The sequence below is a fragment of the Vanellus vanellus genome (genome assembly GCF_965231255.1).
Source record: "Vanellus vanellus genome assembly, chromosome: 5".
Lineage (NCBI taxonomy): Eukaryota > Metazoa > Chordata > Aves > Charadriiformes > Charadriidae > Vanellus > Vanellus vanellus.
In genome coordinates this window covers 825,493-850,059 of record NC_138910.1, presented here as the reverse complement: position 1 = coordinate 850,059, position 24,567 = coordinate 825,493, and the positions used below count along the sequence as shown (strand labels likewise).

Genomic DNA, 24,567 nt, shown 5'->3' with positions numbered 1-24,567 from the left:
CTCGCGCTGGAGGTGCCCGGGGTCCTGGAGGGAGAGGGGGAGGACGCGGCTCGGGGACCTGCTGAGCTCTCACAGCTCTGCCCACCAGGAGTCGAGCACCTCGCCAGGGAAGTCGCAGCCGCGAGCAGTGTTTTGCCAGCAGAAGTCCTCTCCTAACTCCTGCCACAGCCACAAACTGTCCCAGCCGGGGGCAATGGGCCCAACGACATTTTAACCACCTCGAGACGACAGACACCTCGATGCCGGCAGTGCCTGGAGGCATCCCCGACTGCTAACCTGCAACAGCCCGAGCACGCGTTCTCTGGGCTCTCTTCTCCCCTCCTCACTTGCTTTCCCATCAGGATTTCCCAGTTTGTATCCTTTGCGTTCACTAAGGACCATTTGCCAGATTTCTCCTGAATATCACGCCAGGCTGCGGGAAGCTTGGCGCCTTTGTGCTCAGGAGGGAAGCATTCAAGTTAGGGAAAAGTCATGCAAGGAAGATCTAAACTGCCGAGATGTATTTCATTTAAAATAGCTGCTGTTACTGCGGGCAGCCCTCAGGCACTCGGCGATGGAGCAGCCCGAGCGACCGCAGCCGCCAGCAGCTGCCAAAACTCCTGCCAAAACCTGGGGACACGGCTCTGCTCTCAGGACAGGGACATCACCCCTCTGGGGTGACAGAACCCAGCGGTCGCACCTGAGCAGTGCGTACAGCCCTTCCCCCAGCAAAACGTGGCTGTGTGTATGGCTGCAATGACAGCAAAGAAAGGCGCCCTGGTCTTTTGGCAGGACGCTACCAGTTAAATATATATATATATCTATTCTAGCATCACCTGTGCTGTACTCATACGTTAAATTTTGTACACATACGCATGAATCCATACACCAATTTCTGAGTAAGGTCCTTAATTGTTAGGTCTTTCCTTCTTCTGTTTGCATTCCTGCTGAAATATGTCTACTTTGCTGCTGTCCCCTTCTACACACAGAGCAGGTTTCTTTAAACAAATGTCTTTTTTCAACATGATTTGCGTAATGCAGTGCCTGTGTCCGCGTCCGTGTGGGCTGCCCATGAAGAGTGAGGACACTGTGGTGCTCTATGATGAAAAAGTAGTTAAGTAACCAAGTAATTAAGGTACAGCAGATCCTGTCAGTGGCAAAAGGAAGAGCTTGATGGCTTTCTGCACTACCTGCTTGCAGTATTTTCTGCTATTTTCAGTCAAAAGGGCCCTTGTATTCTGCATGGTAGGATCGACCACATGAGTCTAATCTTGCCCTTTGTGGACCACTGTGCTGTCTTCGACTCTACACAGTCTCTTATGCTCCAGAGAAGAAATACAATTTATCAAGCCAGCCGGGCTTTAGAAAGAGATCATTCCTTCCCGACTTCTCTTGGGACAATATTTTTTTTACACTACTAAAATATTATACGGAGACCCAGAGTGACTTATTATAACGTTACCGCATCTTCTGGGACACTTCTGGCTGGAAAAAATGTTGAGTTTTCATCTTCGAGCTAGCTCGCTTCTGTGCTTTTCCATCTGACACTTCAGATTATTTTAATGATGGAGTAGCCATGATTAAATTAATTCCTCCCTACAAAAGCAGCTGTCTTGTGTCAAGGAATCTGTTCAGCTCTCTGGAACATTCACACTTGCCAAGGAGGAGAGCCAAAGCGCAGAGTTAGCAGCGGGAATGCCCGACCGTACCAAAACGGCGACAACTTTGTCATAACTCGTAAGCGCAAAGCCGAAGCGTGGAGGAATGCGGTGGGGCTCTCTCCCGGCCCTGCACGGGGCTGGCCGTGCCAGCGGGGTGCCCGGCTGCAGGGGAAGAGGCTGGTGGCCTCTCCTGCCCGCAGAGGAACGCACGTCCCCCAGCTCCAGGGGCCCGAGCTCCCGGGGGGCTCGGTGCTCCCCGGCACACACGGGCTGGCTCCTGGGGGGTCGCACGGACCCAGCACCCAAAGCGCAGCCCTCGGGCGCAGTGGCCGAGTCCCAGACATGGGGATGCCATCCACGCTGGGACATCACACCAGAGCCGGCTCCTGAGCGCTCCTGCTGCTGGGCAAGACGGTCGGGAACGGCGAGGGAAGAAAACAAAATAAAAATGAAAAACTGGTGCCAGCGCAGTGAGAGAACCCACAGTCCGTGGTTTATCTTAAATTTCTATTCCTAAACCCAAGGGAGTATTTCATTTAAGTTTAATCTTGACTCCAATCCTACTCTCAAACAGCGACTCAGTTGTTTTCCCCTTTCAGCGGTGCTCCTGTAACCTTATCCCTCGCTCCCTCTCGCTGAACGCCCCGAAGCACGCACCCGCCACACACGCAAGCTGAAATCAGAACCGCCTGCCACGTCTGAGTGCAGTTTGCTTCACAAAGAAAAGCCTTGGAAAAACATCAGAATTGCCATTTCTTTTAAAAAGACATGTTTTCGATCTCACAGCATAACCATAGGCTGGACTTTGAAATTACTATTTTAAAGTATGAATATGTAATCTTCTCCCCTCATTTCTTTTCCTTTCAATGCTGGCGTGCACTGCTGCGGGTTGCAGTCCTTTATTTAAAAATATCTCTTGCTCTGTGATCTGGGATACCGGGCATTGCTTTTAAATTTATTACTACCAGAGTTTGAGAGCTGCAAAATACTGACCCGCTCGGGCTTTTTCCTCTTTCCCTTCAGCGCCCCAGCCCTGAGCTTTCTCAGCCCATGCCCGCACATCACAGCACACCTCGCAGCTTGTTAACGTGGCCGTGCCCACAGGTGCCACGGGTGCCACACTGACTGTGTGACGGTGCCCTTGCACCGACTCTGCCACATTACAGTGTTTATTGATGGAGGGAAGCTGCTTGATGGGGAGCCTGGCTCCGGGAATCGAGTCTCCTGGACAGGGCAGTGGGCCAGTGCCCGGTGGTGATGGGGTCTCTGCTGCACGGCTCCTGGCAGCGGTGGGATGGCAGAGGGTCCCCACGCTGCGGTTTTGCTCAGTTGGTGCAATGCAGCCGTGGGGGCCATGTGTGACCATCCCAGCACGCGGAGCTCGGCGTAACGGGCACACCTCCACCCAGTGCAGAACAACTCCTAAACATCCCAGCCCTGCACAGCCCACCCGACGCCATCGCGTCTGCAGGAACAACTTCTGCTGATGAGTCACTGGGTTTTACCCCTGCACAGCCCACCACCCTGACACCCGGGGATGCAGGGGACACGGGGGGATGCCGTGGGACACTGCACCCACCTGCTAACCCACCAACACCCTCTGCTGCACTCTGGGGAGACCCCCCCGCAGTGCTGCCTCCAGCTCGGGGGGTCCCCACAGCAGAAGGACACGGAGCTGTTGGAGCGGGGCCAGAGGAGGCCCCAGAAATGCTGGGAGGGCTGGAGCCCCTCTGCTGGGAGGACAGGCTGGGAGAGGTGGGGGGGTTCAGCCTGGAGAAGAGAAGGCTCTGGGGAGACCTCAGAGCCCCTTCCAGTGCCTAAAGGGGCTCCAGGAGAGCTGGGGGGGGACTCTAGGTCAGGGAGTGGAGCCATAGGATGAGGGGGAATGGTTTGACCCTGAAAGAGGGGAGATTGAGATATTAGGAGGAAATTCTTGGCTGTGCGGGCGGTGAGCCCCTGGCGCAGGGTGCCCCGAGAAGCTGTGGCTGCCCCATCCCTGGGGGTGTTCAAGGCCGGGTTGGACGGGGCTGGGAGCAACCTGGGCTGGGGGGAGGTGTCCATATAACCACAGCCATACAGATGTGACCAGATGCAGTGGGGTGTTTCTTGGACTCCCTGCAAAGCCCACCCAAGGATTCCCATTGCAACCAGGCACTGCTGGTGCTGGGTCCCTGCAGGCAGCCCTGCCCTCACCCGCCACATTGCAGGCAGGAGCAGGGGGCTGGCTCCACGGCTCGCTCTGACCCAGTCTGGGCTCAGTAGCCATGGTCCAGCTGTGGCTCATCTCCCCGGTCATTGACAGGGCGTGTGGGAAACTGCCAGGGACCCTGCAGCAGCTTAACCTGCTGTTGTGGTTTGAGGAACCCACAACAATCTATTGTCGTTTAGATAATTATTCTCCCACCTGATGACCCCTCCCCACCCAGGAAGGGGAATTGGGAAAAAAAAGGGAAACCCGAGGGGTGAAACCTACACAGATTTAATGGGAGAAGACTCGATAGTTAACATTAATAGCACTAAAGGACCAGTATCGATCCCGATACCAGTACGGACTACACAGGGGTTACCCTCAGCCCGTTCTACCCGCAGAAGCCGCGCGCTGCCCGCAGTGACAGCCGCTGCGGGACCCCGCGAGCGCCGCGGCCGCGGGAGGAAGGGACGGGCTCGGGGCTGCGGCACCGGGGCGAGGAGTTCTCGGGGCTCCGAGAGAACTCCTCACAAACTTTCTGGTTGATGCCGCCTGTGCCGTCCGTGGTATGAACTAACCCCGCGGGGCAGCGCGGGCGCAGTGCCCGGGTCTCGCTCCTCCTCATCCCCGCACCCGGCGAGCTCGGAAACACCGGCACCTTGACACCCGCACCCCATGGCTGCGTGTAAAGTACGTATTTGCACACGTTCACACACTGCAGCCTTCCGAACGCGCAGTTTCCCAGGCGTTAGCGGATAAACCGGTCCTGCGTGGCTGAAGGCGGGACACCTGCGGGCCGCCCCCCCCCCGCCGCCTCAGCCCCTGCCACCCGCCGCCCCCCGCGGCGCTTCGCACCCCCTTCGCCCCCTACCGCCCCGCTGGAGCCTTTCGGGGTCTGCCCGCGGCCCAGCCCAGCGCGGCCGGGCCGGGCCGGGCGGGCTCCTCCGGTGCGGGGTGGGGCGAGAGGAGCCCCGGCCCGCCTCCCCGCTCCGCTCCGCTCCGCTCCCTGCGGGCACGGCCTGCGGCGGCCCGGCCGCCCCCCTCCGCCCGCCTGCGGGGATGAGCGGGCTGCGGCGGCTCTGCCGCGGCAGCGGGCGAGCGCTGGCGTTCGTCTTCGCCGCCTCCGTCGCCTGGCTGCTCCTCGACATGGCCGCGCTCCGCCTCTCCCTGGGCGACGCCGGCGGGCGGCTGCTGAGGGAGGCGGCGGGCGGCGGGCGGGGGCGGGCGGGGCTGCGGCGCGGCCCCCCTCAGCCGCCGGGCAGCCCCCGGCCCGGCCCCGCCGGCCTCGGCCGCGGAGGGAGCGCGGCCGCCCGGGCAGCCCCCGGCCCGCCGAGCCCCCCGCCCGCCGCCGGCAGCCCCGCGGGTGCCCCGCCGCGGCCGTCTGTGCGCTGGGGAGGCGGCGCGGGGGATGCGGCCGGCGGAGCCCCGGCGGGGGCGGCGGAGGGGGTCGCGGCGGAGCCCGGCGGGCGGCGCGGGGCACGGCTGTGGCCCCCCGGCGAGCCCCCTTCCCCAACCCCGCCGGCTGCCCGCCCGGCTGGGGTCGGGGGGACGGTGGCGGGGGGACCCCGAGGCAGCGCGGCGCCCCGGGCAGCGGGGCCGGAGGGAGCTGAGGTGGGGAAGAGAGAAACTTCCTCCGAAAATCACTTTGTCCTGGTTAGCAAAGAGGGGATACAAGCCCTCGGCCCCGCAGCCCCACGCCTCGGGTCCGACCCCGCGGGCAACTTCACAAAGAGCCAAGGAGAGCCCGAAGAGCGGCAGCTGGCTACCGAAAACGGCGACGGTGGCCCTACTGCAAACGCCATCACCGGGGCTGCGGCGCTGGGTGGCCGGAGCCGGACGCCGGGTGCCACGCAAGGAGCAGCGCCTGGGACACCGGTCACCGGCGAGGCCGGGCAGGAGCGGGCAGGCGGCGGCAGCCTGGGAACGCACAGGGTCTTGTCCCTGGACGCCACGGTTGCCCCCCGGGACCCCCGGGCTCCCGGCCAGTTTGGGCGCCCTGTTGCAGTCCCTGACGATAAACAAGAAGAAGCAAAGAGTAGATGGAAAGAAGGAAACTTTAACGTCTACCTCAGCGATTTGATCCCCGTGGACCGAGCCGTGGCAGACACCAGGCCCGCTGGGTAAGATCTGCTTCCCCAACACTAATACCTGCTCGGTGGCTCCCGGGGGGGTGCGCGGGGCACACCGAGGCCTTCGCTTCGTGCGTGCCACCCACGAGGTGGCTTTGCCTTTCCAGGTAGGAGCTGCTTGTTATTAAACATAAAACCGGGTAGAGTTTGCAGATGGTCTCCAGCCCTGCTGTCCGAAGAGGCTGGGGCGCCCGAGGCGGGCGATGGGGGCCTCTTTGTGCCTTAAAGCACTTTACCTGGTTTACCAGGTGCCGCGCCGAGCACTGTTTGGTTTCGATATCCACGCGTTTGGCTGCGGGAGCGCTCCTGCGCCCCATTGGCTCGTCTCGGAGGCAGCTCGGGGGTACCCCGACCTGTGGGCACACACGGGGAGGGATGCAGAGTTTTGGTGCGGAGAACTGTCGTTCAGTTACAGCCGTCCCCACAAAATGGGTGGCTGAATGTGCAAATCTCAGCATTGCGCTTCAAAAGAGACGCTCCCTCCCTGTAGTCCCCATAGAAAAGAAATGGGTGGGAAGGTGTGAGCAGCGCCGGTGGAAGGGCTGTGGGGCCGGAGGGGGTCCCTGTCCAGAGGGACTGTGCTGCGGCATCTGTCGGGGGGTCCGGGGAAGGCGCCAGTTCAGGTGAATGTCCGGTTCGTCTTACACTCGGCTTTTCCTGCTGCGAACACCTTTGACTTGGCAGGGGAGAGACCTGCCTCACGCAGAGACCCTCCCGTGTCCCTCTGCCCACGCTCGCAGGCGATGCGTGCGGTGGGCTGGGAGTTGTGCCGTCAGTTGTCCCCCATCCCCTGGGACAGTGCACAGGCATTCCCGCGGCGCTGTAGGTGCTCGCCTGCGAGCCGGGGTGAGGCCCTGCATGGCAAGGAACGGGGCAGGGGAGGAGGGAGACGGTTGGGACTGCTTTCAGCAGGCAGATACCAGCTACAGAAGCCACCTCTGCACAGAAAAAGAGCCGGGGCTGCTCAAAGCCAGGTCTGCATTTGGTCTTTGACGACAAAGCCCTGGGGCTGTAGAGCAGGAGCCACCTCCCAGGAGTGCCGGCAGGCACAGCCCGCGCTGAGGAGTGACGCACCTGCCTGGGAGGAGACGGCATCGCTGTCTGGACGTCACAAGGAACGCCTTGGCCAAACAGGGGCACGGCAGAAATCCGGCTGCAAGTGCCAGCTCACGGCAACGGCTGTTGGCAGCTCTCGGTGATCAAACAGCATGTCACTTTTTTGCTGGAGTCTTCCAGTCTCTCCCAGTTTAGAGTCCAGTTCCTCTTGTGATCTTTGCTGGAGTGCTGGAGTTAGACCACTGAAATTTGGCCAAGAGGAAACTTGTCACAGCCTTCAAACTTCAAAAGGAAACTTGTCACAGCCTTCCATGTGCAATGTTTGCTGCTCTCCGAGCTTTACCGACCATGCAGGTGCTTGCCAAGCACCGTGTCTCTGCAGAAACGCCTGCAGGAGGAGTCCCACCAAGGAGGAGCGAGATGCTCAAGCCGGGGGTGGCCAGGAGGCTCAGGGGGAGCTCTCCCTGCAGACCCCAGTTTCGCAGCCCTGCACCCCGTTCCAGCTGGCAGTGAAGGTCCCTGCGTGCCTCTCACCTCTCCTCAGGCTGCCCCATAGCCTCTCTGGGACAATCAATTATCCAGGTTTAGACAGGGACCCAGATCTAAGGTGACGTTTTCCCAAAGCAACTTTATCTGCTACTTCAGAGCCTGTGTTTTGCTGACTTTCAGGGTGATGTCGATGGAATATAAAGGCTGTGGGCTGTTTTTGTTTAAAAGCCTGTTTTTGTTTAAAAGCCTGTTTAGGGGTGGAATTTCAAAAGGATTTGACTTCTACTTAACATTAGTTATATATGGCGGGGGGGTTGGAACTCGATGATCTTCAAGGTCCCTTCCAACCTAAACCATTCTATGATTCTATGATATTAAGTATTATATATGAATATTTAAAAAATATGTATGTATGTACATATACATATATAGTTAGCAAAGAAATGGAGCCCAGACTCATACAGGACGTAGTGAAGTATCTTTAGCTGGGGGTCAACAGTAACAAACCCATTGCTCTCTGCCTAGAAATCTTACTTTTCTAGGCAAGAAGAGAAAAAGATGTTCCTTAGTTTGAGGTTTCCCATTGCCCTCGCGCGGACGCTTTCCAGCTGCCCGGGGTACGCGCAGGCTTTGGCCAGGAGCCTGTTTGCTGCCAATGAAGGGGCTAAAGAGAGAAGTCCTCTTAGCAGGTACTGCCTGGCTGCACGCAGCCTTCACAGCGTGGGTCCCAGCTGCGCTTTCTCAGCTGCTCTCACCTCCCTCTCTCCGTGCATTGAAAGCTGTTGTGCTCAGCAGCTGTCTCCTGCCTTACCCGTGGCCTCTGCCCCTCCTTCCCCCATGAGCTGCCTCCTTGGATTCACTGTAGGACCAACTACAATTCATCTCTTTTCTCCTCATTTACCTCTCCTTGTTGTCCCAGCTCCTTCTTGCAAGCCACCTCCCCGGCAGTTCAGCCCCTGCCTTGTCTCCCTCGACCCCGGAGCCCTGCCAGCATGCCCAGACCACCCCCCCCCCCGTGCTGCAGAGAGGTCCCATCGTCTCGGGCCAACGCCCTCGTGGTTTCCAACCAAACCACGTCAAACGGCACATCTCCTCCTGGCGGAGCCAGCCCCACCGCTGCCCGGGGTGAACCAGGCTACAGAAGGAGAAGGGAAGACACATCGCAAGGATTGCGACAGAGAGTAATTCTGGGGTTATTTTTACTTACCCAGAGCACTTCTGATTAGCTGTGAAGCCCTGAAATAACTCTGAATTTTCTTCACACCACCACATGGTCTGAGCTGTGCGGTGCCCTGGCATCAGCATCTGAGCCAGCGCCAGCCGAACCTGAGGGCCCGTTCTTTGAGACAGAAAAAGTCAATTTTCCATATGTTCCCATATGCCTGTTTTCTGCCTGTTGTTGACAGCAGAGCGAACAGTGGTTTTGATCCTCGCTGAGAAATTAATTTTCTGCATCCGCAGATAGGCTGGTGCCTGTCCTGCCTGCAGGAGGTCTGCGCTGGAAGGACAAGAGAGAAGAACCTGCTCTCAGACTTGAGCTTGTTGATGAGAGAGAGAAAGCAAGTCCCAGCAATGCATGGGTACCGGGGGATGAGCCGGCGGGTCTCGGGGAGAGGAGCGCTCTGCCAGGCGTTCTGCAGGCCCGGAGATCCGCTCAGGGATGGGGGAGCGGAGGGAGCCCCACTCCCCCGGCACACCACAGCAGTGCTTGAATTGCAGAGGGGGGGATGAGAAAAGCTGCTCGTCGACCTTTTGTTCAAACACTGAAGGCACAGCCCTGACCCAGCTGTTGCATTTTTGGCTGTCACAGAATGAAATGACAAACTCATAGACACAGGAGAAATTTTATCGCTCCTGGGATCTGCTGACGTGTGTCGCTGGCTGTTGGCTCGCAGCCCCTGCCCACAGGCTCGGGGCACGGCCGGACAGGCTGGGGTGGCCCTGGGAGCCGTGGGTGCTGAGGGCGTGAGATACGGGGTGGTCAGGGAGCGCACTCACCGGTGCCGCCGTACATGCGATTCGGATGCTTGAATGTTTTCCCGTCCGCCTGGGCTAGCTGCAGAAGTCCGACTGGGTGACTCTTCCTCCCTGTCTGCATGCTCGACAAGTTGCTGTGCCAAGTAACCCCTCATGGAAATGGCTGTTTCCCTGTGTTTTGAACATAATACCCATTCTTTTTTTCCAGCGAGGCTATCTCACACAGCCCGGCATCCCAAGCCCTGCATGCACTCGCAGCATCACAGGATCCTTTCCCCGCAGGAGTCCCTGAGGCTAGTGGCGCAGAGCTGGGATCAGCCTTGCTCTCCGGGGCCTTTGCACCGTTTGCTCGTGGAAAGGGGATATTATCACCCAGGGGTGGGGAGTTAAGAAGAGGTCCCCGTTAGAAAGGAGCAAGTGCATCCTGTCCCCACAGGGCTGCCCATGAGAGATGCCCCAGGGCTGTGTGGGGAGTTCCTCCCGCTCACCCCTCTGCTCCTCCTCCCAGAAAATTCCCATTGCAGGGGTTTGCCTCTGTATTTCATGTTTGGCAATTCACCCCTCCCTGCGCGTTTTCCCAACAAACCCTAAGCCTGGACGTTTTCAGGAGTGTGACCAGCCGTCGCCTGTGAGCCCGTGTTGCCGTTGCAGGTGCTCCGAGCAGCGGGTTCACGACGACCTCCCGACCACAACCATCATCATGTGCTTCGTGGATGAAGTGTGGTCCACCCTCCTCCGCTCCGTTCACAGCGTCCTCAGCAGATCGCCTCCGCACCTGATTGAAGAAGTCATTTTGGTGGACGACTTCAGCACCAAAGGTAGGTGAAGCTTCTTCCACCTTTATGAAACTAATTGTATTTTGGCCTCAAGTTATATTTGTTCTCCGTAATTCAATTCTGAATAGTAGAAAGAAATCGCATTTTCTCCTTGCGATGTATTGAAGTGCGTCCCCAGCCGGCACTGTTATCTTCCCGGGTGAGGGGGATCAGAGGCCGCTGGGCGCTGGGGGTGGCTGTGGGGGATCGAGCCGTGGCAGCTGCCCAACACCCTGCCAGATGTTATCATTCACGTCTCTCCCATCCCCGGTCACTCACTTAAACAGCTGCCACGTTTACAGCTGTGCATTGCTCAGTTATGCTCCTGCGCTGCTTTACACGTGTGGCAGAGGCTGGCGGAGGCACGGCGCTCCGGGAGCGCCAGGGAGCTGCGTCCCCCCAACCCACACCTCTCCAGGTGTCCTGGCTCAAGGGCTTGTGTGTTTATAAAATAGACGCTGTCACCCTTCTCTCTGCAGTTTCCAGACGAGCGCCCTGTGTTGTGGGTGCTGGCGGCAGGGAGGAACAGCGCGCGTTTCCCGGGTTGCTCAGAGAAGGGGGTAGTTGCAGTGAAAGCAGTGGTGAGCCGGGCATCTGCGCGTGCTCGGGGGCTTTGCACGTGTACTCACAGACATTTCAGATGCTATCAAACCTCTGCTTTGTAATGCTTTGGCTCTCTGCTGACTTCAGCCCTGAAAAATTTAGGAATGATGTAATTTTCCAACTGCTCATTCTTCAGGGAAAGTGCTGTCTCAGGCAAACTTCAGAGCTCGTGCCACGCATACAGAGAGCCTCCAATGCCACAAGACAATACGTGGAAAAAGGAGGAAAAAGACTCAGTTTGCTCATTTTTAAAATAATCGTTAAAACACATTCATGCTATTTCCCTTCAAAATCATCTCTTCAAGTTTCCTCTTTACTTTCTCCCTGTGGCTTCCTTTTCTACCTGCTCGTTAGCCAGCGAACGTCTGCAACGCTGGGTTTGGGACCGGACCCTCGTGAGTGCCGGGGAATTACAGAGAGCCGTGCTCAGCATTGCTGTAATCCAAGCAGCAGCAGCAGCAGCAGCAATAACCTACAGCAAACATGTCCACAAGTGTTTCACCTTTGAAGCCTTTCAAAGCTTTTAATGGGCTTTTGAAACGCAAAGAGTTATATTCTCATGGAGAAACCCAGAGAGTATAAACGAAGCCCCTCAGTCAGGGGAACCCACAGTCCAAACGACATAAGTGGGTGGCTGTCTCCAAACGAAGCACATGGAGAACAGGACAACCTGAAAAGTAGAGATGTGCCACAGCAAACCCTCCTGCAGTTTAAACCCGGGCTGAGTCTTTAAATGTGGTGCTTAATACTGAGAAATTTGTAGGACACAAAAAAAAAAAAATTCTTTTAGCCAAAGGAAAAAAAACAGATTTTAATTGCAATTATCGTGCAAAGAAGAAAAAAAAAATCATTTTGGAGTCTTTGAATAGTCGTTCAATACCTGGTTTGGATTATGAACTACCCGAGTCAGGCCACTGGGATTTTGTGCATGGCCTGTCACCAAAAGCCCTGCACTTGCTGCTCTCCACTTCCATGTCTCCTGTGTGCAGCGAGTCACCGCGCTCGCCCAGCATCACATACTGGTCCGCCTTTGCTGCACCCACTGGGTTTGCACTGATGCAGAGCGGTGCCCGCCCTGCAGGGGGCAGGAGATGATGCCACCACCTGTGGCCCCATCCTTTGGGGGAGCAGAGCCAGGGCAGCCGGGCAGCCCTTGGCGAGCCCCCAGGACCAAACTCCACACCCGTCACAGAGTACCAGCAGACACATCTCCAACAGAGATTTTTAAATTCAGCATCTGAGTCAGGAAGGCTCCGGAGAGACCTTAGAGCCCCTTCCAGTACCTAAAGGGGCTCCAGGAGAGCCGAGGAGGGACTCTGGATCAGGGAGGGGAGCCACAGGATCATGGAATCACAGAATCACGGAGTTTTCAGAGTTGGAAGGGACCTCTAGAGATCACCCAGCCCCACTCCCCTGCCAAAGCAGGACTGCCTGGAGCACATTCCTCAGGACTGCATCCAGGCGGGTCTTGAAAATCTCCAGAGAAGGGGACTCCCCCCCTCCCTGGGCAGCCTGTGCCCGTGCTCTGTCACCCGAACCGTAAAGAAGTGTTTCCGTGTATTTGAACGGAACTTCCTGTGTTCTAACTTGTGCCCATTGCCCCTCGTCCTGTCACTGGGAACCATTGAAAAGAGCCCGGCTCCATCCTCCTTCAGCCCCCCCTTTAGATACTTGTACACCATAATAAGGTCTCCCCTCAGCCTTCTCTTCTCCAGGCTAAAGAGTCCCAGCGCTCTCAGCCTTTCCTCATAAGGCAGATGCTCCAATCCCTTCATCATCTTAGTTGCCCTTCGCTGGACTCGCTCCAGCAGCTCCCTGTCCCTCTTGAACTGGGGAGCCCAAAACTGGACACAGTATTCCAGTTGTGGCCTCACCAGTGCAGAGTAGAGGGGGAGAATGACCTCCCTCGACCTACTGGCCACACTCTTCCCTGTGCAGCCCAGGATTCCATTGGCCTTTTTGGCGACAAGGGCACATTGCTGGCTCATGGATAATTTACTGTCTACCAGGACCCCCAGATCCTTCTCCTCAGAGCTACTTCCCAGCAGGTCCGCCCCTAACCTGTACTGGTGTTTGCATTCTTCCTCCCCAGGTGCAGGATGAGGGGGAACAGTTTGACACTGGAAGAGGGGAGATTTAGATGAGATATTGGGAAGAAATTCTCTCCCGTGAGGGCGGTGAGCCCCCGGCGCAGGGTGCCCCGAGGAGCTGTGGCTGCCCCATCCCTGGAGGTGTTCAAGGCCGGGTTGGACGGGGCTGGGAGCAACCTGGGCTGGGGGGGGGTGGCCCTGCCCAGGGCAGGGGGTTGGGCTCGATGGTCTTTAAGGTCCCTCCCAACCCAATACATTCTATGATTCTATGACATTCATCAACTTCATCCTAAACCCGCTGGCACTGATGTGCTGGGAGTTTCACTAGAGAGCAGGCTCAGACTGTGATGCTGTACATCGGAATCCCTGCAGCTGTGCCCAGATGTTTGTGCCCCAGGCCTAAGGACCCCAGTGTGTCCTGGAGGTGCTTCCAAGGAAACTCTGCCCACTGCTTTTCACCCTGGAATTAGGTGTGAAAAGGGTAAGTCAAGCTCGCCTTCTCCTTCCCTGCAGAGTACCTCAAGGAGAAGCTGGACAGATACATGTCACGGTTCCCCAAAGTGAAGATCCTCCACCTTAAGGAGAGGCACGGTCTAATACGGGCCAGACTGGCAGGAGCAGAGATCGCCAAAGGTAGGACGAAAGCCATTTCACAGCTCTGCCTGGGCTCCCCTGGAGGTGCCAATAAGCCATCTCCGGCACTGAGTTTTAGTCCCCTCCCAACGGACTATGGTCATCTTTTCCATACGTGAAGCATGAGGGTCTGACGAGGGGATGAGCTGCGGCTTGTCTGGCCCCTCCGCACAACCCTCAGCAGTCGGGATCTCCAGCCATGGCCAGGCTGTGTCCGCACCGACACCCCCATTTCTCCCAGAGCCGCCCCGCTTCGCTCTGCAGGCCGCGATGGCGAGCAGCGGAAAGATGCTCTGGGTTACGGCTGGGAGCGTTTGGGGAGCCATGGAGAGTGGCAGCACCGTCAGCAGTGCCCTGAGCCTGCGGGGAGCGGGATGGGGACTGGGGGCCTGATGCTGCCCTGGGCTCTGCTGCAGGCGCTGTCCTGACTTTCCTGGACTCACACGTGGAGTGCAACGTGGGATGGCTGGAGCCACTGCTGGAGAGGGTCCGCCTGAGCCGGACCAAGGTTGCCTGCCCCGTCATCGAGGTCATTAGCGACAAGGACATGAGGTAAGGCGGCTCGCAACCCTGGGAAACCCAAAATCCGTGCCAGTGGCTTGAGCAAACCCTCTTACTGGGACCACTAGTGTGTTAATTACAGGAAGACACAGGTCCAGACCTGCTAACTGGCCTTCGGCAGCATTTCACACGGGATACGTAACATTGCTGTACACCAGAAATTCACATTAGCAGTGGACATGGCCCCTTCATTTATTGCACGCACCTTTTCCCTTTTTCGTGACTTTTAGTACATGAAGAGGATTTCTGATGAAATTTGTTAAAACCTTGTTTTAATTATGTACAGATATTCATCTTCACTCATTAAGGGTGACATTTCAATCAGGAATGTGACTCAGAATTAGTCATCCCCATCTTTTCCCCGTTTAGTTACATGACCGTGGACAACTTTCAGCGTGGGATTTTTACTTGGCCAATGAATTTTGGATGGAGGCAGATTCCACAAGAGGTCGTCGAGAAAAATAAAATCAAGGAAACTGATATAATAAGGTAAAAAAAGGAAAGGTAAGAGCTCTGTGGACCAAACTGTTAATAATTTAGGAACAAAGGCTCCTTCCAGGGCAAATGTTATTCCTTCACTTATAAGGAAAACAGAGGCAGTGGTCACTGGGGGCAGTCACATCACCAGACATGGGCACAGCCCAGCAAGCCTTTCTCATCCCTTGCGGTACCACCGGCATTTCACCAGTGCCGCCAGGAGCAGGGCACGTACCGTTGCATGTTTCCCTTCCATGCCAAATTACAGCTTTCAGGCTGGGTAAAACCACCCCAATACTGTCTATTTTAACGTTGCATCTGCCCACCTGCAGCAAAGCGACACGTCGGGTGGTCCTTGCTGTCTCTGTGAGTGCCAGCTTGGGCCCTGTCCCCAAGCATTTAGTAGCCCGCAACTTCTCAATGATTCCCTCATCAAAGCAAGGGGAAAGGGACGGGTGCTTCCCCACTAGCTGACATGCTGTATGGCTTCTCTGTTCCCAGGTGCCCAGTCATGGCAGGTGGCCTGTTTTCCATGGATAAGAAGTATTTTTTTGAGCTGGGAGCGTACGACCCCGGGCTGGATGTTTGGGGAGGTGAAAATATGGAGATCTCATTCAAGGTACGTCACTCTGGACAGCCTGTCCTGCACGGCTGCGTCCCTGCCCAGACTGGCTCGGGTGATGGGGCTCAGCCCCGTGCTGGAGACCCCGTCCCTCCAGGCAGTTTATTTACTCCTCTGCTTCTCTTCTGGCTTGCACAAAGCCAACACCCAACACTAGCCCGTGTTTCTATCAAAGCAATCTCTGTTTCTCAGGTCTGGATGTGCGGAGGAGAGATTGAGATTGTTCCGTGCTCCAGAGTTGGGCACATTTTCAGGAATGACAATCCTTATTCCTTCCCGAAAGATCGGGTGAGAACAGTGGAGAGGAACTTGGCCCGTGTTGCGGAGGTCTGGCTGGACGAGTACAAGGAGTTATTCTATGGCCACGCTTACCACTTAGTCTTGAAAAACCTGGATGTTGGCAACCTGACTCAACAAATCCAGCTGCGAAAGAAGCTTCGGTGCAAAAGTTTCCGGTGGTACCTGGAGAACGTCTACCCGGACCTGGAGGCTCCCCTGGTTAAAGCCAGTGGACTGGTATGTACCCAAATGACTTGCTGTCCTTCATTTAAATGTTTTCAGTGGCTGGCTATACACTTGGTATCATCGCTTTGGAGTCCTCAGCACAAGGAGGGCATGGACCTGTTGGAGCGGGGCCAGAGGAGGCCCCGGAGATGCTGGGAGGGCTGGAGCCCCTCTGCTGGGAGGACAGGCTGGGAGAGGTGGGGGGGTCAGCCTGGAGAAGAGAAGGCTCCGGGGAGACCTCAGAGCCCCTTCCAGTGCCTAAAGGGGCTCCAGGAGAGCTGGGGGGGGGACTCTGGATCAGGGAGGGGAGCCATGGGATGAGGGGGAATGGTTTTACCCTGAAAGAGGGGAGATTGAGATGAGATATTAGGAGGAAATTCTCTCCCGTGGGGGCGGTGAGCCCCTGGCGCAGGGTGCCCTGAGAAGCTGTGGCTGCCCCATCCCTGGAGGTGTTCAAGGCCGGGTTGGACGGGGCTGGGAGCAACCTGGGCTGGGGGGAGGTGGCCCTGCCCAGGGCAGGGGGGTGGAACGAGATGATCTTTAAGGTCCCTCCCAACCCAAACCATTCGATGATTCTCTGATCCTGGTACGCTGTCTCTGAGTTGATTCCCTGGCATTTGGTAACATTTTTGAATATTTGGTGTGTCACGTGGTCTGGATGCCCCAGTGGGTCACAATGCCAAGAGCCAGTTTCCCGGGAAAGAGCCGGTTCAGCGTTTGAACACCAGATGGGCTGCCCGGGGAAGAGCGATGTCCAGGGAAGAAGAGTGATGATGCCCGGGGAAGAGGGATGCCCTTGGCGGCAGGGCGGGCAGCGCAGGCAGGAGGCGCAGGCAGGAGGCGCAGGCAGGGTTTGTAGCGGGGCTCTGCCGCCAGCAGAGCGCAGCAGAAATCCGCTTTTCCTGCGCGCTGCTGCTGGGGGACAGGGCAGCGGCCCCCCGCCGTCCCGGCGGCCCTCAGGAGGGATCGGCGGGCAGAATGCACCTTAAAGGCCATTTTAGGTTAAATCCTACCTCTGCAAGCCCCTGGCTGGCTGGCTGGCTGCTGAGCGTAGCCAGGCCAGGCTCCGCTTCTCCCTCAGCATCCCTCCAGCTCCACGCTGGGGAACTCGTGTGCTCTCTGGCACTGGGTCCTGCTTGGGCAGCTTCACCCACATGGAAAAATGAATTAAACGAGAATAAAATGTGAGTTCTGAATTTGGCCCAGCCCCGAGCTTCAGCAGAATATCACCTGCTACTTTGAACATTCAGAAACCTCAAGTGTTCTGCCCGGAGAAGATACAACACTGATTGCAAACTGGTTGTAATTGCAATAACAAAAGTAAATGTCTGGTTTGCCAGAAAAATTACAGCGATGCCAGGAATGAAAACTAAAAGGTTTGCTGCCTTCCCCACCCATGCCAGTATCCCACACTGCGGCCAGAGCAGCACTTGCCGAGAGGAGGTGGCCGGGAGCCGGTGACCACAGGGCTGGCACGGCTCGGGGAGCGAGAACAAGAACTGCCTGTCCCCCCCGTCCCTGCCAAGGTGTGTGGCCTCCAGCTACTGCACCGGCCCTTCTGGGAGCCAGGAAAAAGCACAGCAACCATTTGGCCGCGTTTCAGGCTTGTCCGTGGGCCAAGGGTGTAATGTGAAGGTTCCCCGTCACAGGGATCCATAGGGATCAGGTCTGGCTCTCTGCCGGCCGCAGACAGTGCGATACTTTTGTGATGGAGCCGTGAAGGTGTGGGAGCGTAGCAGTGCAGAGAGCGCGGGGAGGGATGCCGTGCTTCCTCTGGGTGGCCTCTCCGCACTCATGGAAAAGCTGTAGGAAACTGCTGGTTTCAGGCACTTGAGTGGATTATGAGCAGTGGATCCGTTCGGACGCATCCGTCCATCTCGGTGTGGCAGCAGCCGCCGGTCGCTGCTGTGAGCCACTGCAACCACACGGACCAAGGGCTGTCTGCTGGGGCAGCCGCTCCAAAACTCCTACGGCTGAAAGCCCCCGTCCTGCATCACCTTCTGGAAAGCACCGTTTGGATACGCCTGAAGGCTTCAGTGAAACATCAGCTTAAGGGATGTTTTTAAAAAAGAATTAGAGAATAACCTTGAGAACATAAAAAAAAATGAAATTTCTTGAGAAATACTCACTTTTTCAGCTCTTTTGTTTCAATTAGAACAATAAAACTTCTTGTCAAATTCAGTGCAAAGCAGTTAGACCATATAGAGACGCATCTATTTCAACTGAACCAAAACCCCAACTTTTCAGAGGTGTTTGTGAAAATGTTCAAGATGTCGCCATGCTTTGTCTTGATTCGGGCCACCTGAATCGCTCTTTTATCTTCATTCTCAAAATTTAATAAGGCAGAAAATACGTTTTTCAGCTAGCTCTGCAAATTCCAGCTGTGCTGAACACTATCCAGAGTTACTTGTGAACTGTTTTCTGAAGAGCCTATTTAGTGACCGGGATTAATTCATAAGTTCTTCAGAAATTCTGAAAGAAGGAGAAGGAATGACATTTGCAAGGAATCAGAGATGTGAGCAGCCCCGACTGCCGCACTGCCAGGGTTGTCTGAGGAGCCAGACCCTGCAGCCGTGAGTCCCTGCAGCGCGGTGGGCTTCAACCCAGGAACGGGGGGGCTGGCAGAGCTCAGCCCAGCGTTTGCAGCTTTCCCATGTAATCTGTGCTCCTGAGTGAGCTCTGAACATGCTGTACCAACAGCGTTAAGAGAATGCCTCTTGCAGAGCATGCTGCTTGCGGATGCTGGCGCTGGCCCGGCAGTGGGGGGATGGCTCACCAGCAGGGAATGGCTGCAGGGAGAATGAGCAAAGAGAAGTGGAGCAGAGGAGGGAGAGCCTGATGCTCCTTCACAGCAAGCCAGGGGCTGAATCATAGAGTGGTTTGGGTTGGGAGGGACCTTAAAGACCATCGAGCCCAACCCCCTGCCCTGGGCAGGGCCACCTCCCCCCAGCCCAGGTTGCTCCCAGCCCCGTCCAACCCGGCCTTGAACACCTCCAGGGATGGGGCAGCCACAGCTTCCCGGGGCACCCTGTGCCAGGGGCTCACCGCCCCCACAGGAGAGAATTTCTTCCCAATATCTCATCTCAATCTTCCCTCTTTCAGGGTCAAACCATTCCCCCTTGTCCCATGGCTCCCCTCCCTGATCCAGAGTCCCTCCCCAGCTCTCCTGGAGCCCCTTTAGGCACTGGAAGGCCGCAATAAGGTCTCCCCGGAGCCTTCTCTTCTCCAGGCTGAACCCCTCCAACTCTCTCAGCCTGTCCCTATAAGAGGACATAGTGATGGGACCATTCCCCAGGGCTGGCTGCGGGGTCCACGGTGGGCAGCTGGAGCTCAGGGCCCCATGCCTCATCTAGAATGGGGCCACCAGGCTCTTGCATCATCTGCACAAGTCGGCTGCTCAGCATAGCAACAGGAGGGGATACTGCAGTTGTTACTGTTGGGAGCTGTTGTTTTGGGGATTTGCAGAACAGGAACATTAGCTATGTCCAAAAACAACCCAAAAAAAGAATGTGTCTCATCCAGCCTTGAACTTTTCTGGAAAGGGCCAGTTTCAAACTTCTCTTGGTAGAAAAACATGTGTAATGGACCAGATGTGCATTTACACACCCCTCCAAAGACTATGACACATCATCTCTGCTTTGCTCAGTTAAGCGGACAGTATTAATTGGTGTCCTGCGAACCCAGCAGGTTAGCTGCAGTGTAACAGCCTAACAGCCTCCTCTCTCTCTTGGGAATTTATCTCTAAATTTGCATTTTTTTTCTCTTTTCCAGCTTGTTAACATAGCCACGGCAAGATGCATCACTGTGGAAAACACCACTCTAGCTTTTGAGGCGTGTGATGTTAACAATGAGGTAAGGACACCCTGCACACTGAGGCTGTAAGACTCTTTTTAGTGCATGGCGTAGAGCTCCTGTACCTCCCCAGGGTGAGCTGCCCCTTCCCCAGGAGGGAACGCAGTCCTTCCACCGGGGCACACTGCCAAAGGATGCCTGGAGCAGCGAGGGGCAGGAATTCCCTCTGTTTGCAAGGCCTGTAGCCAAGCACCAACCCCAGAACCATAAAACTCCGGCTGGAATAGGAGAGCTTGCTCACGCCCCGCGCCTGCATGTGAGATTGGGGAGAAGTGTTCAAACACAGACCAGTGTTCTGCGTGCCGCTGCAGAGCATCCAGCCGTGCTCTCGCTAGATGGGAGGCAGCCGCTGCACACAGCTTCTTCCTTCCTTTACAGGCAGCGTTTCTTGGGCAGTTCCCTGCTGGTTGCTCACTGCCTGTGTGTGGACCGAGGCCCCTCGCATACGGGGGATTTTCCATTGGCAGCCGAGTGCCGGGGCGCAGCCGGGGGAGGTGGGAGGGCAGGGGAGCGCACGGCAGTCGAGTTTGGGCTTCTGCGGTGGGAGCCATTCCTAGAGCCTGCACCAGGGCCATCCTGAGCTTTTTAGCTCTGCAAGTCCGTAGGAAAGGTCTTCCCATGGATCATGGCTTTCCTCATCCCTGGATCCCCCATCCTGGGGAGGGCGGGAGGAAGGTTAGGAGAGCCTCTGCCGGCTGCTTGCCAGCCCCACCGGGGTAAGGCGAGCGGGTCACAGCTCTCCCCTGTTCCTCGTCACAGGCCCAAAAGTTCAACTACACCTGGCTGAGGCTGATCCGGCACAGAGAACTCTGCCTGGCCCCAGCCGGCACCGCAGGAGCGCTGGGACTGCGCCGCTGCCAGGGCCACAGCCGCAGCCCGACGTGGCTGCACAGGTCGCTGGCCGCCTTCCAGCCGGAGCTGGTAAGTGAGGCGCTGGTGAAGGTGGCCCCGCCGCTGGTTTGGCTCAGTGTGCCGGTGTGCAAACCGATGGGCAAGGTGTGCCATGTACACCAGCCGTCTGGTCCCGGCTTTCCCAAAGCCGTCTTTTCACCTGAAGTTAAGCGTTGTTGCCCGGGTGCGGGTCCTGCTGCCTTTCTTTGTGGGGACAGAGGTGTGCGCCCTGCCATCAGGTTCCGTCGGTCCGGGTGATGTGCAGCCCAACACCCCGACACGGCGTGCGGGGCAGGGACGATGCTGGCGGTGTCCGGGCATTCGCTCCAGCGGGGCTCTGCCGCTGCCTGCATGGCAGTAACAGAACGTCCTGGTTTTACATAGAAACTGTCAATAGCACTTACATGGAGATTATTTGATATTGATTGGCATTCAGCTCACAGTCGTTTTTTAAAAGAAAGCATTTATGAAAAGGAAGAGAATGGATACTTACATTTATTACCGGCACTGCAGAAGGCAAGAGAGTCCCGACTGTCTTTGTCAGCCTGCTGTAAGTAGTTGTCCAAAATGCTATGAAATGGCATACTTCACATTTAAGAAAGAAATAGTCTTAATTTAAGAAAGAAAAAATGTGGCCAAGTTATATGCTCATCATATCGACAAGTTCCCATTTCTCCTTAGTCTGAAAAAATAAAACTTTCAAAGCCAGAACGTCGCAGCGCCGAGGCTCACAAAGGCCAGGGTGTTTTGTGAGAGACATGAAAATTGGCATCCGCTTAGGAGTCCAGACAGCATTATCAGCGCGGGGGCAGTTTTTGTCTCCTGTTCCAGCCGGAGCTCCCCTCGAGCCCTGCGTTAGACGTGTTGGGTGTTCTCTGCCGGCACAGGGGCTGGGCAGAGGCGGCTGTGCCAGGGATGGCTCTGGCTGCCCTCCGGCACAGGCACTGCCACGGTGCCTGGGGACAGGCGGCCCCGGTCAATACAGGGCACCAGCCTTGCCTGGTGCCAGCAGTAGGACAGCTGCGGAGCAGCTCCATGGCTGGTGAATGCTGGCTGAGGGAGTTCGGATGCTTTACCTTCTTCTGATGTCACAGTCATTGTGTCCTATTAATGATATGAAGTGCATTTACTACATGCACAAAGATCCAACTTTTGCCAAGACGACACTCTGCGTGTCGTTTCAGGAGTATTTCACCTGGGTGTTAACCAAATGTTCGTAAGAAATGCTGCCGTGCTAGGCGGTGACACAAAAATGTCCTTTACCTTTGGCAGCACTGGCGATGCTGCCTTGCTGGCCACGAGGGTTAAGCAGAGAGAACCGAGCAGATGTGAAAAGCGAAAGGATGGAGATCGCTCAGACTCTTCATTCTTTCATAATCCAGTTTGCTGCCCCAGCATTTGAACTTCATCGCCAAGTCACCTAACGTCCTTTTCAGCACAGTAAACGTGCTTTGAGTTCATCAGCCAAGAAACTCCAAAATATGGAAATCAGTCTCCTGCCATACATTCCCCTGTATTGCAAATACCATCTGGAGTGATTTCCTTTGCATGGTAATTACCACCCGGACAGCGAGAGAACTAATCTTTCCATTTCCAGTGGACTAAAAGCCACAAAGCAGAGAAGGTATGGCCTGATCCTAGCTCACAACAGGCGCAGGCTTTGGATCCCACCCAAAAGTCCCTGTAAGTCAGCAAAGAGATCTTATGTATTAGGGAAATCCAAAAAAAGGGCACACCATAAAGAATGAAGCTTTCTTGGTAGAAAAACAGAGCTGCTGCAGCACATCCCATACCTAAAGTCCTCTCTCTCTCCCCTGCAGACGGACCACATCGTCTCAGAGCACCTCCAGCAGCCGGCGTGCTTGGAAGTGGATCCCTCGCACAAAGCCCTGAGGGTAAATGCCTGTGACTCCGCAAATCCTTATCAAAAGTGGCAGTTTGGCAATTACTATGCAGACTGAAGGGAACACAGTTGAACCAGAAACTCCGTGTTTTCATCTTGTGAATTCAGCAAGGACATCTGTGTGACTTGTGACAACAATTAGAAAACTGGAAGTTCATTTCCAAATGATAATTGAAATCCGTGATTTAAACCAGCATATTGAGAGATCAGAGTACCGAGAGCAGCACATCTGGTTTAAAGATGTCTGAAACAGGTAGGCGTGTTTTTCCCTCACTGTGGAAAACTTTGGCAAAAACTCAGATAATTTTCTGTATTATTAAATGGAAATATTTTCTGAAGTCTCTCATCCTACTGTAAGCAAACCTTCATCAGTTCCCCCTGGAAAACAGCATAAGCTACAGAAATACTTGCAGGGCTCTCTAGTCTGTAAACAGCAAATTGGGCTGCTTTTTCTTCCCCAGCCTGAGAAAATGGAAGTTTATTGACCAGCGCATTAAAAAAATCCATCCGACATGCCGGTGCTGGATCTGGCCGCAGGATCCTGCCCTGTGGGACCCATTGCCTCTGACAGATGAGTATCAGGGTTCCGTTAGGGATCGATTGCGTATTGAAAAAGCCTTCTTTCAATAATGGGAGGCAAGTGTGGGTTGATAAGCCGCCCAGCAGACGAGGTAAACCAGGGGCTGTGGGAGAAGCGAGGAGCAGCCTTGCCCGTGCGCTGCGGACAGCGAGGACGCGCATGCCCTGCTTTGTTTGGGGGTGAGAGGAGCCGCCACGCAGGCGTGCCGTGCGCTCATCTCGATTCTTGCCGGCGGCGTGCACCAGAGCCGCTCGTTCCACGGTGGCTGCGCTGTCCCCACCTGGGGCTGCCGGGGTCCCAGCCGTGTCCCCGAGCCCCCATGGCTTTTCCTTGGCCCCCGGCTGGCCGGGGCGTTGGGTTGTGCTGGTGCCTGTGCCAGAGCCCGGTGATGCTCGGTGCGGCCCCGAGCGGGGTGTCTCGCCCTGCTCCTGCCTGGGCTTTCCCAAGGGAAGCTTTACCTGCCGGCAGCGCAGGCGGGGCAGCTCTCCCCATCACGGCGTCCCCTCACCATGGTGGCAGAGACATCTCACAACCCAAAACTTCTGCCCGGCCGGCGCTCAGGATGGATGGAGACGCCCGCTGAGCCCAGCAGGGGCTTCGCCTCAGCCAGGGCTGCATAACACAAGTGTGTGTGCGGCACACGCCTTTCACAGGAGCCCTTGCAGAGGGCAACACGGGACCTCGGCCGGCACCAGCCGCTGGCAGGGCTCCGCACACCAAAAGTCCCTCTGAACTTACCGTCGTGGACACGTTTTTTTTTTACTGTGAGGCGTTTAGTCTCTAAAAGCCATCACCGGTTTTTGAAGGGATAGATTTGTTAGGAGACTAAATTGAGATCCAGGATCTGTAAGAGGATTCCTTCCCCCATTTCTGTTAGCAGTGGCCGCTGTGGGAGGTTGCTCCCCGTACACTGCGGTGTCGCTCGGGGGAGGCGGCACTCCTCCTGCCCCGCTGCCCTGTGCTGGGGCGAGGGGCCTCGTCAGCACAAGCCTTGGGGACATGCCGGGCTGAGTATCGCACGCCATTATCATGCTGCTGTTGGCCACAGCTGAGCCTCCACCATCCCAAAACACCTCGTACCTCTCCTTTGATTTTTCAGAAGGCTCGGCATAACCTTACCTCTCGTGTGGCGGATCGGTGCTGACAGCATCTGACAGGCTCAGTCTGCCAAAATACTGACTGGCCCGACAGATTTTCCCGGCTGACTCCTATTCCACCTGTCTCCCCGATTTTCTCTCCCCCCTTCAGCACAGCCAGCCTGCAGTCACCATCAGAAAAATGACACAGACGTCGTTTGTGCAGTCATCTTTTATCAGGGAGTGTGGATTTCAGCGAACTCTGTTTGCTGACATTCAATCACTTGTCACTGAGCAGGCACCAGGCGGCTGTATGTCACAGTCACGTCCCATCGCCAGGATTGTCGCTTGCGCTCTGATGCCCCGTTTCTGTAAATGCTCACTTCCACGTCGGCATCTTTTGCTTAAAGACCGGCGTGTGCCTCCGGGGCTGCTGGCAGCGCGCTGTGGCCCCGCTGTTACACAATATTGAGACGCGTTC

General features: G+C 56.3%; 1 protein-coding gene across 1 annotated transcript; it reads left to right on the top strand.

The window, feature by feature from the left end:
* The first annotated feature begins 4,880 nt into the window (after positions 1–4,880).
* GALNT5 (polypeptide N-acetylgalactosaminyltransferase 5) lies at positions 4,881–22,636 on the top strand. The gene is made up of 11 exons (XM_082483430.1): positions 4,881–5,163; positions 5,329–5,948; positions 10,131–10,297; positions 13,501–13,620; positions 14,037–14,172; positions 14,551–14,670; positions 15,160–15,277; positions 15,473–15,796; positions 19,556–19,636; positions 20,396–20,557; positions 22,348–22,636. Exons 1-11 carry the CDS (start codon positions 4,888–4,890, stop codon positions 22,486–22,488), a joined length of 2,265 nt encoding a protein of 754 aa, XP_082339556.1. The 5' UTR covers positions 4,881–4,887; the 3' UTR covers positions 22,489–22,636.
* Positions 22,637–24,567: the final 1,931 nt, after the last annotated feature.

Excerpts from the sequence above, each read along its gene's own strand:
- GALNT5 (XM_082483430.1), top strand. The coding sequence starts at position 4,888 with ATGAGCGGGCTGCGGCGGCTCTGCCGCGGCAGCGGGCGAGCGCTGGCG. Across the intron at positions 15,278-15,472 it reads ATATGGAGATCTCATTCAAG|GTCTGGATGTGCGGAGGAGA; the intron begins GTACGTCACTCT and ends TCTGTTTCTCAG. Across the intron at positions 15,797-19,555 it reads TGGTTAAAGCCAGTGGACTG|CTTGTTAACATAGCCACGGC; the intron begins GTATGTACCCAA and ends TCTCTTTTCCAG.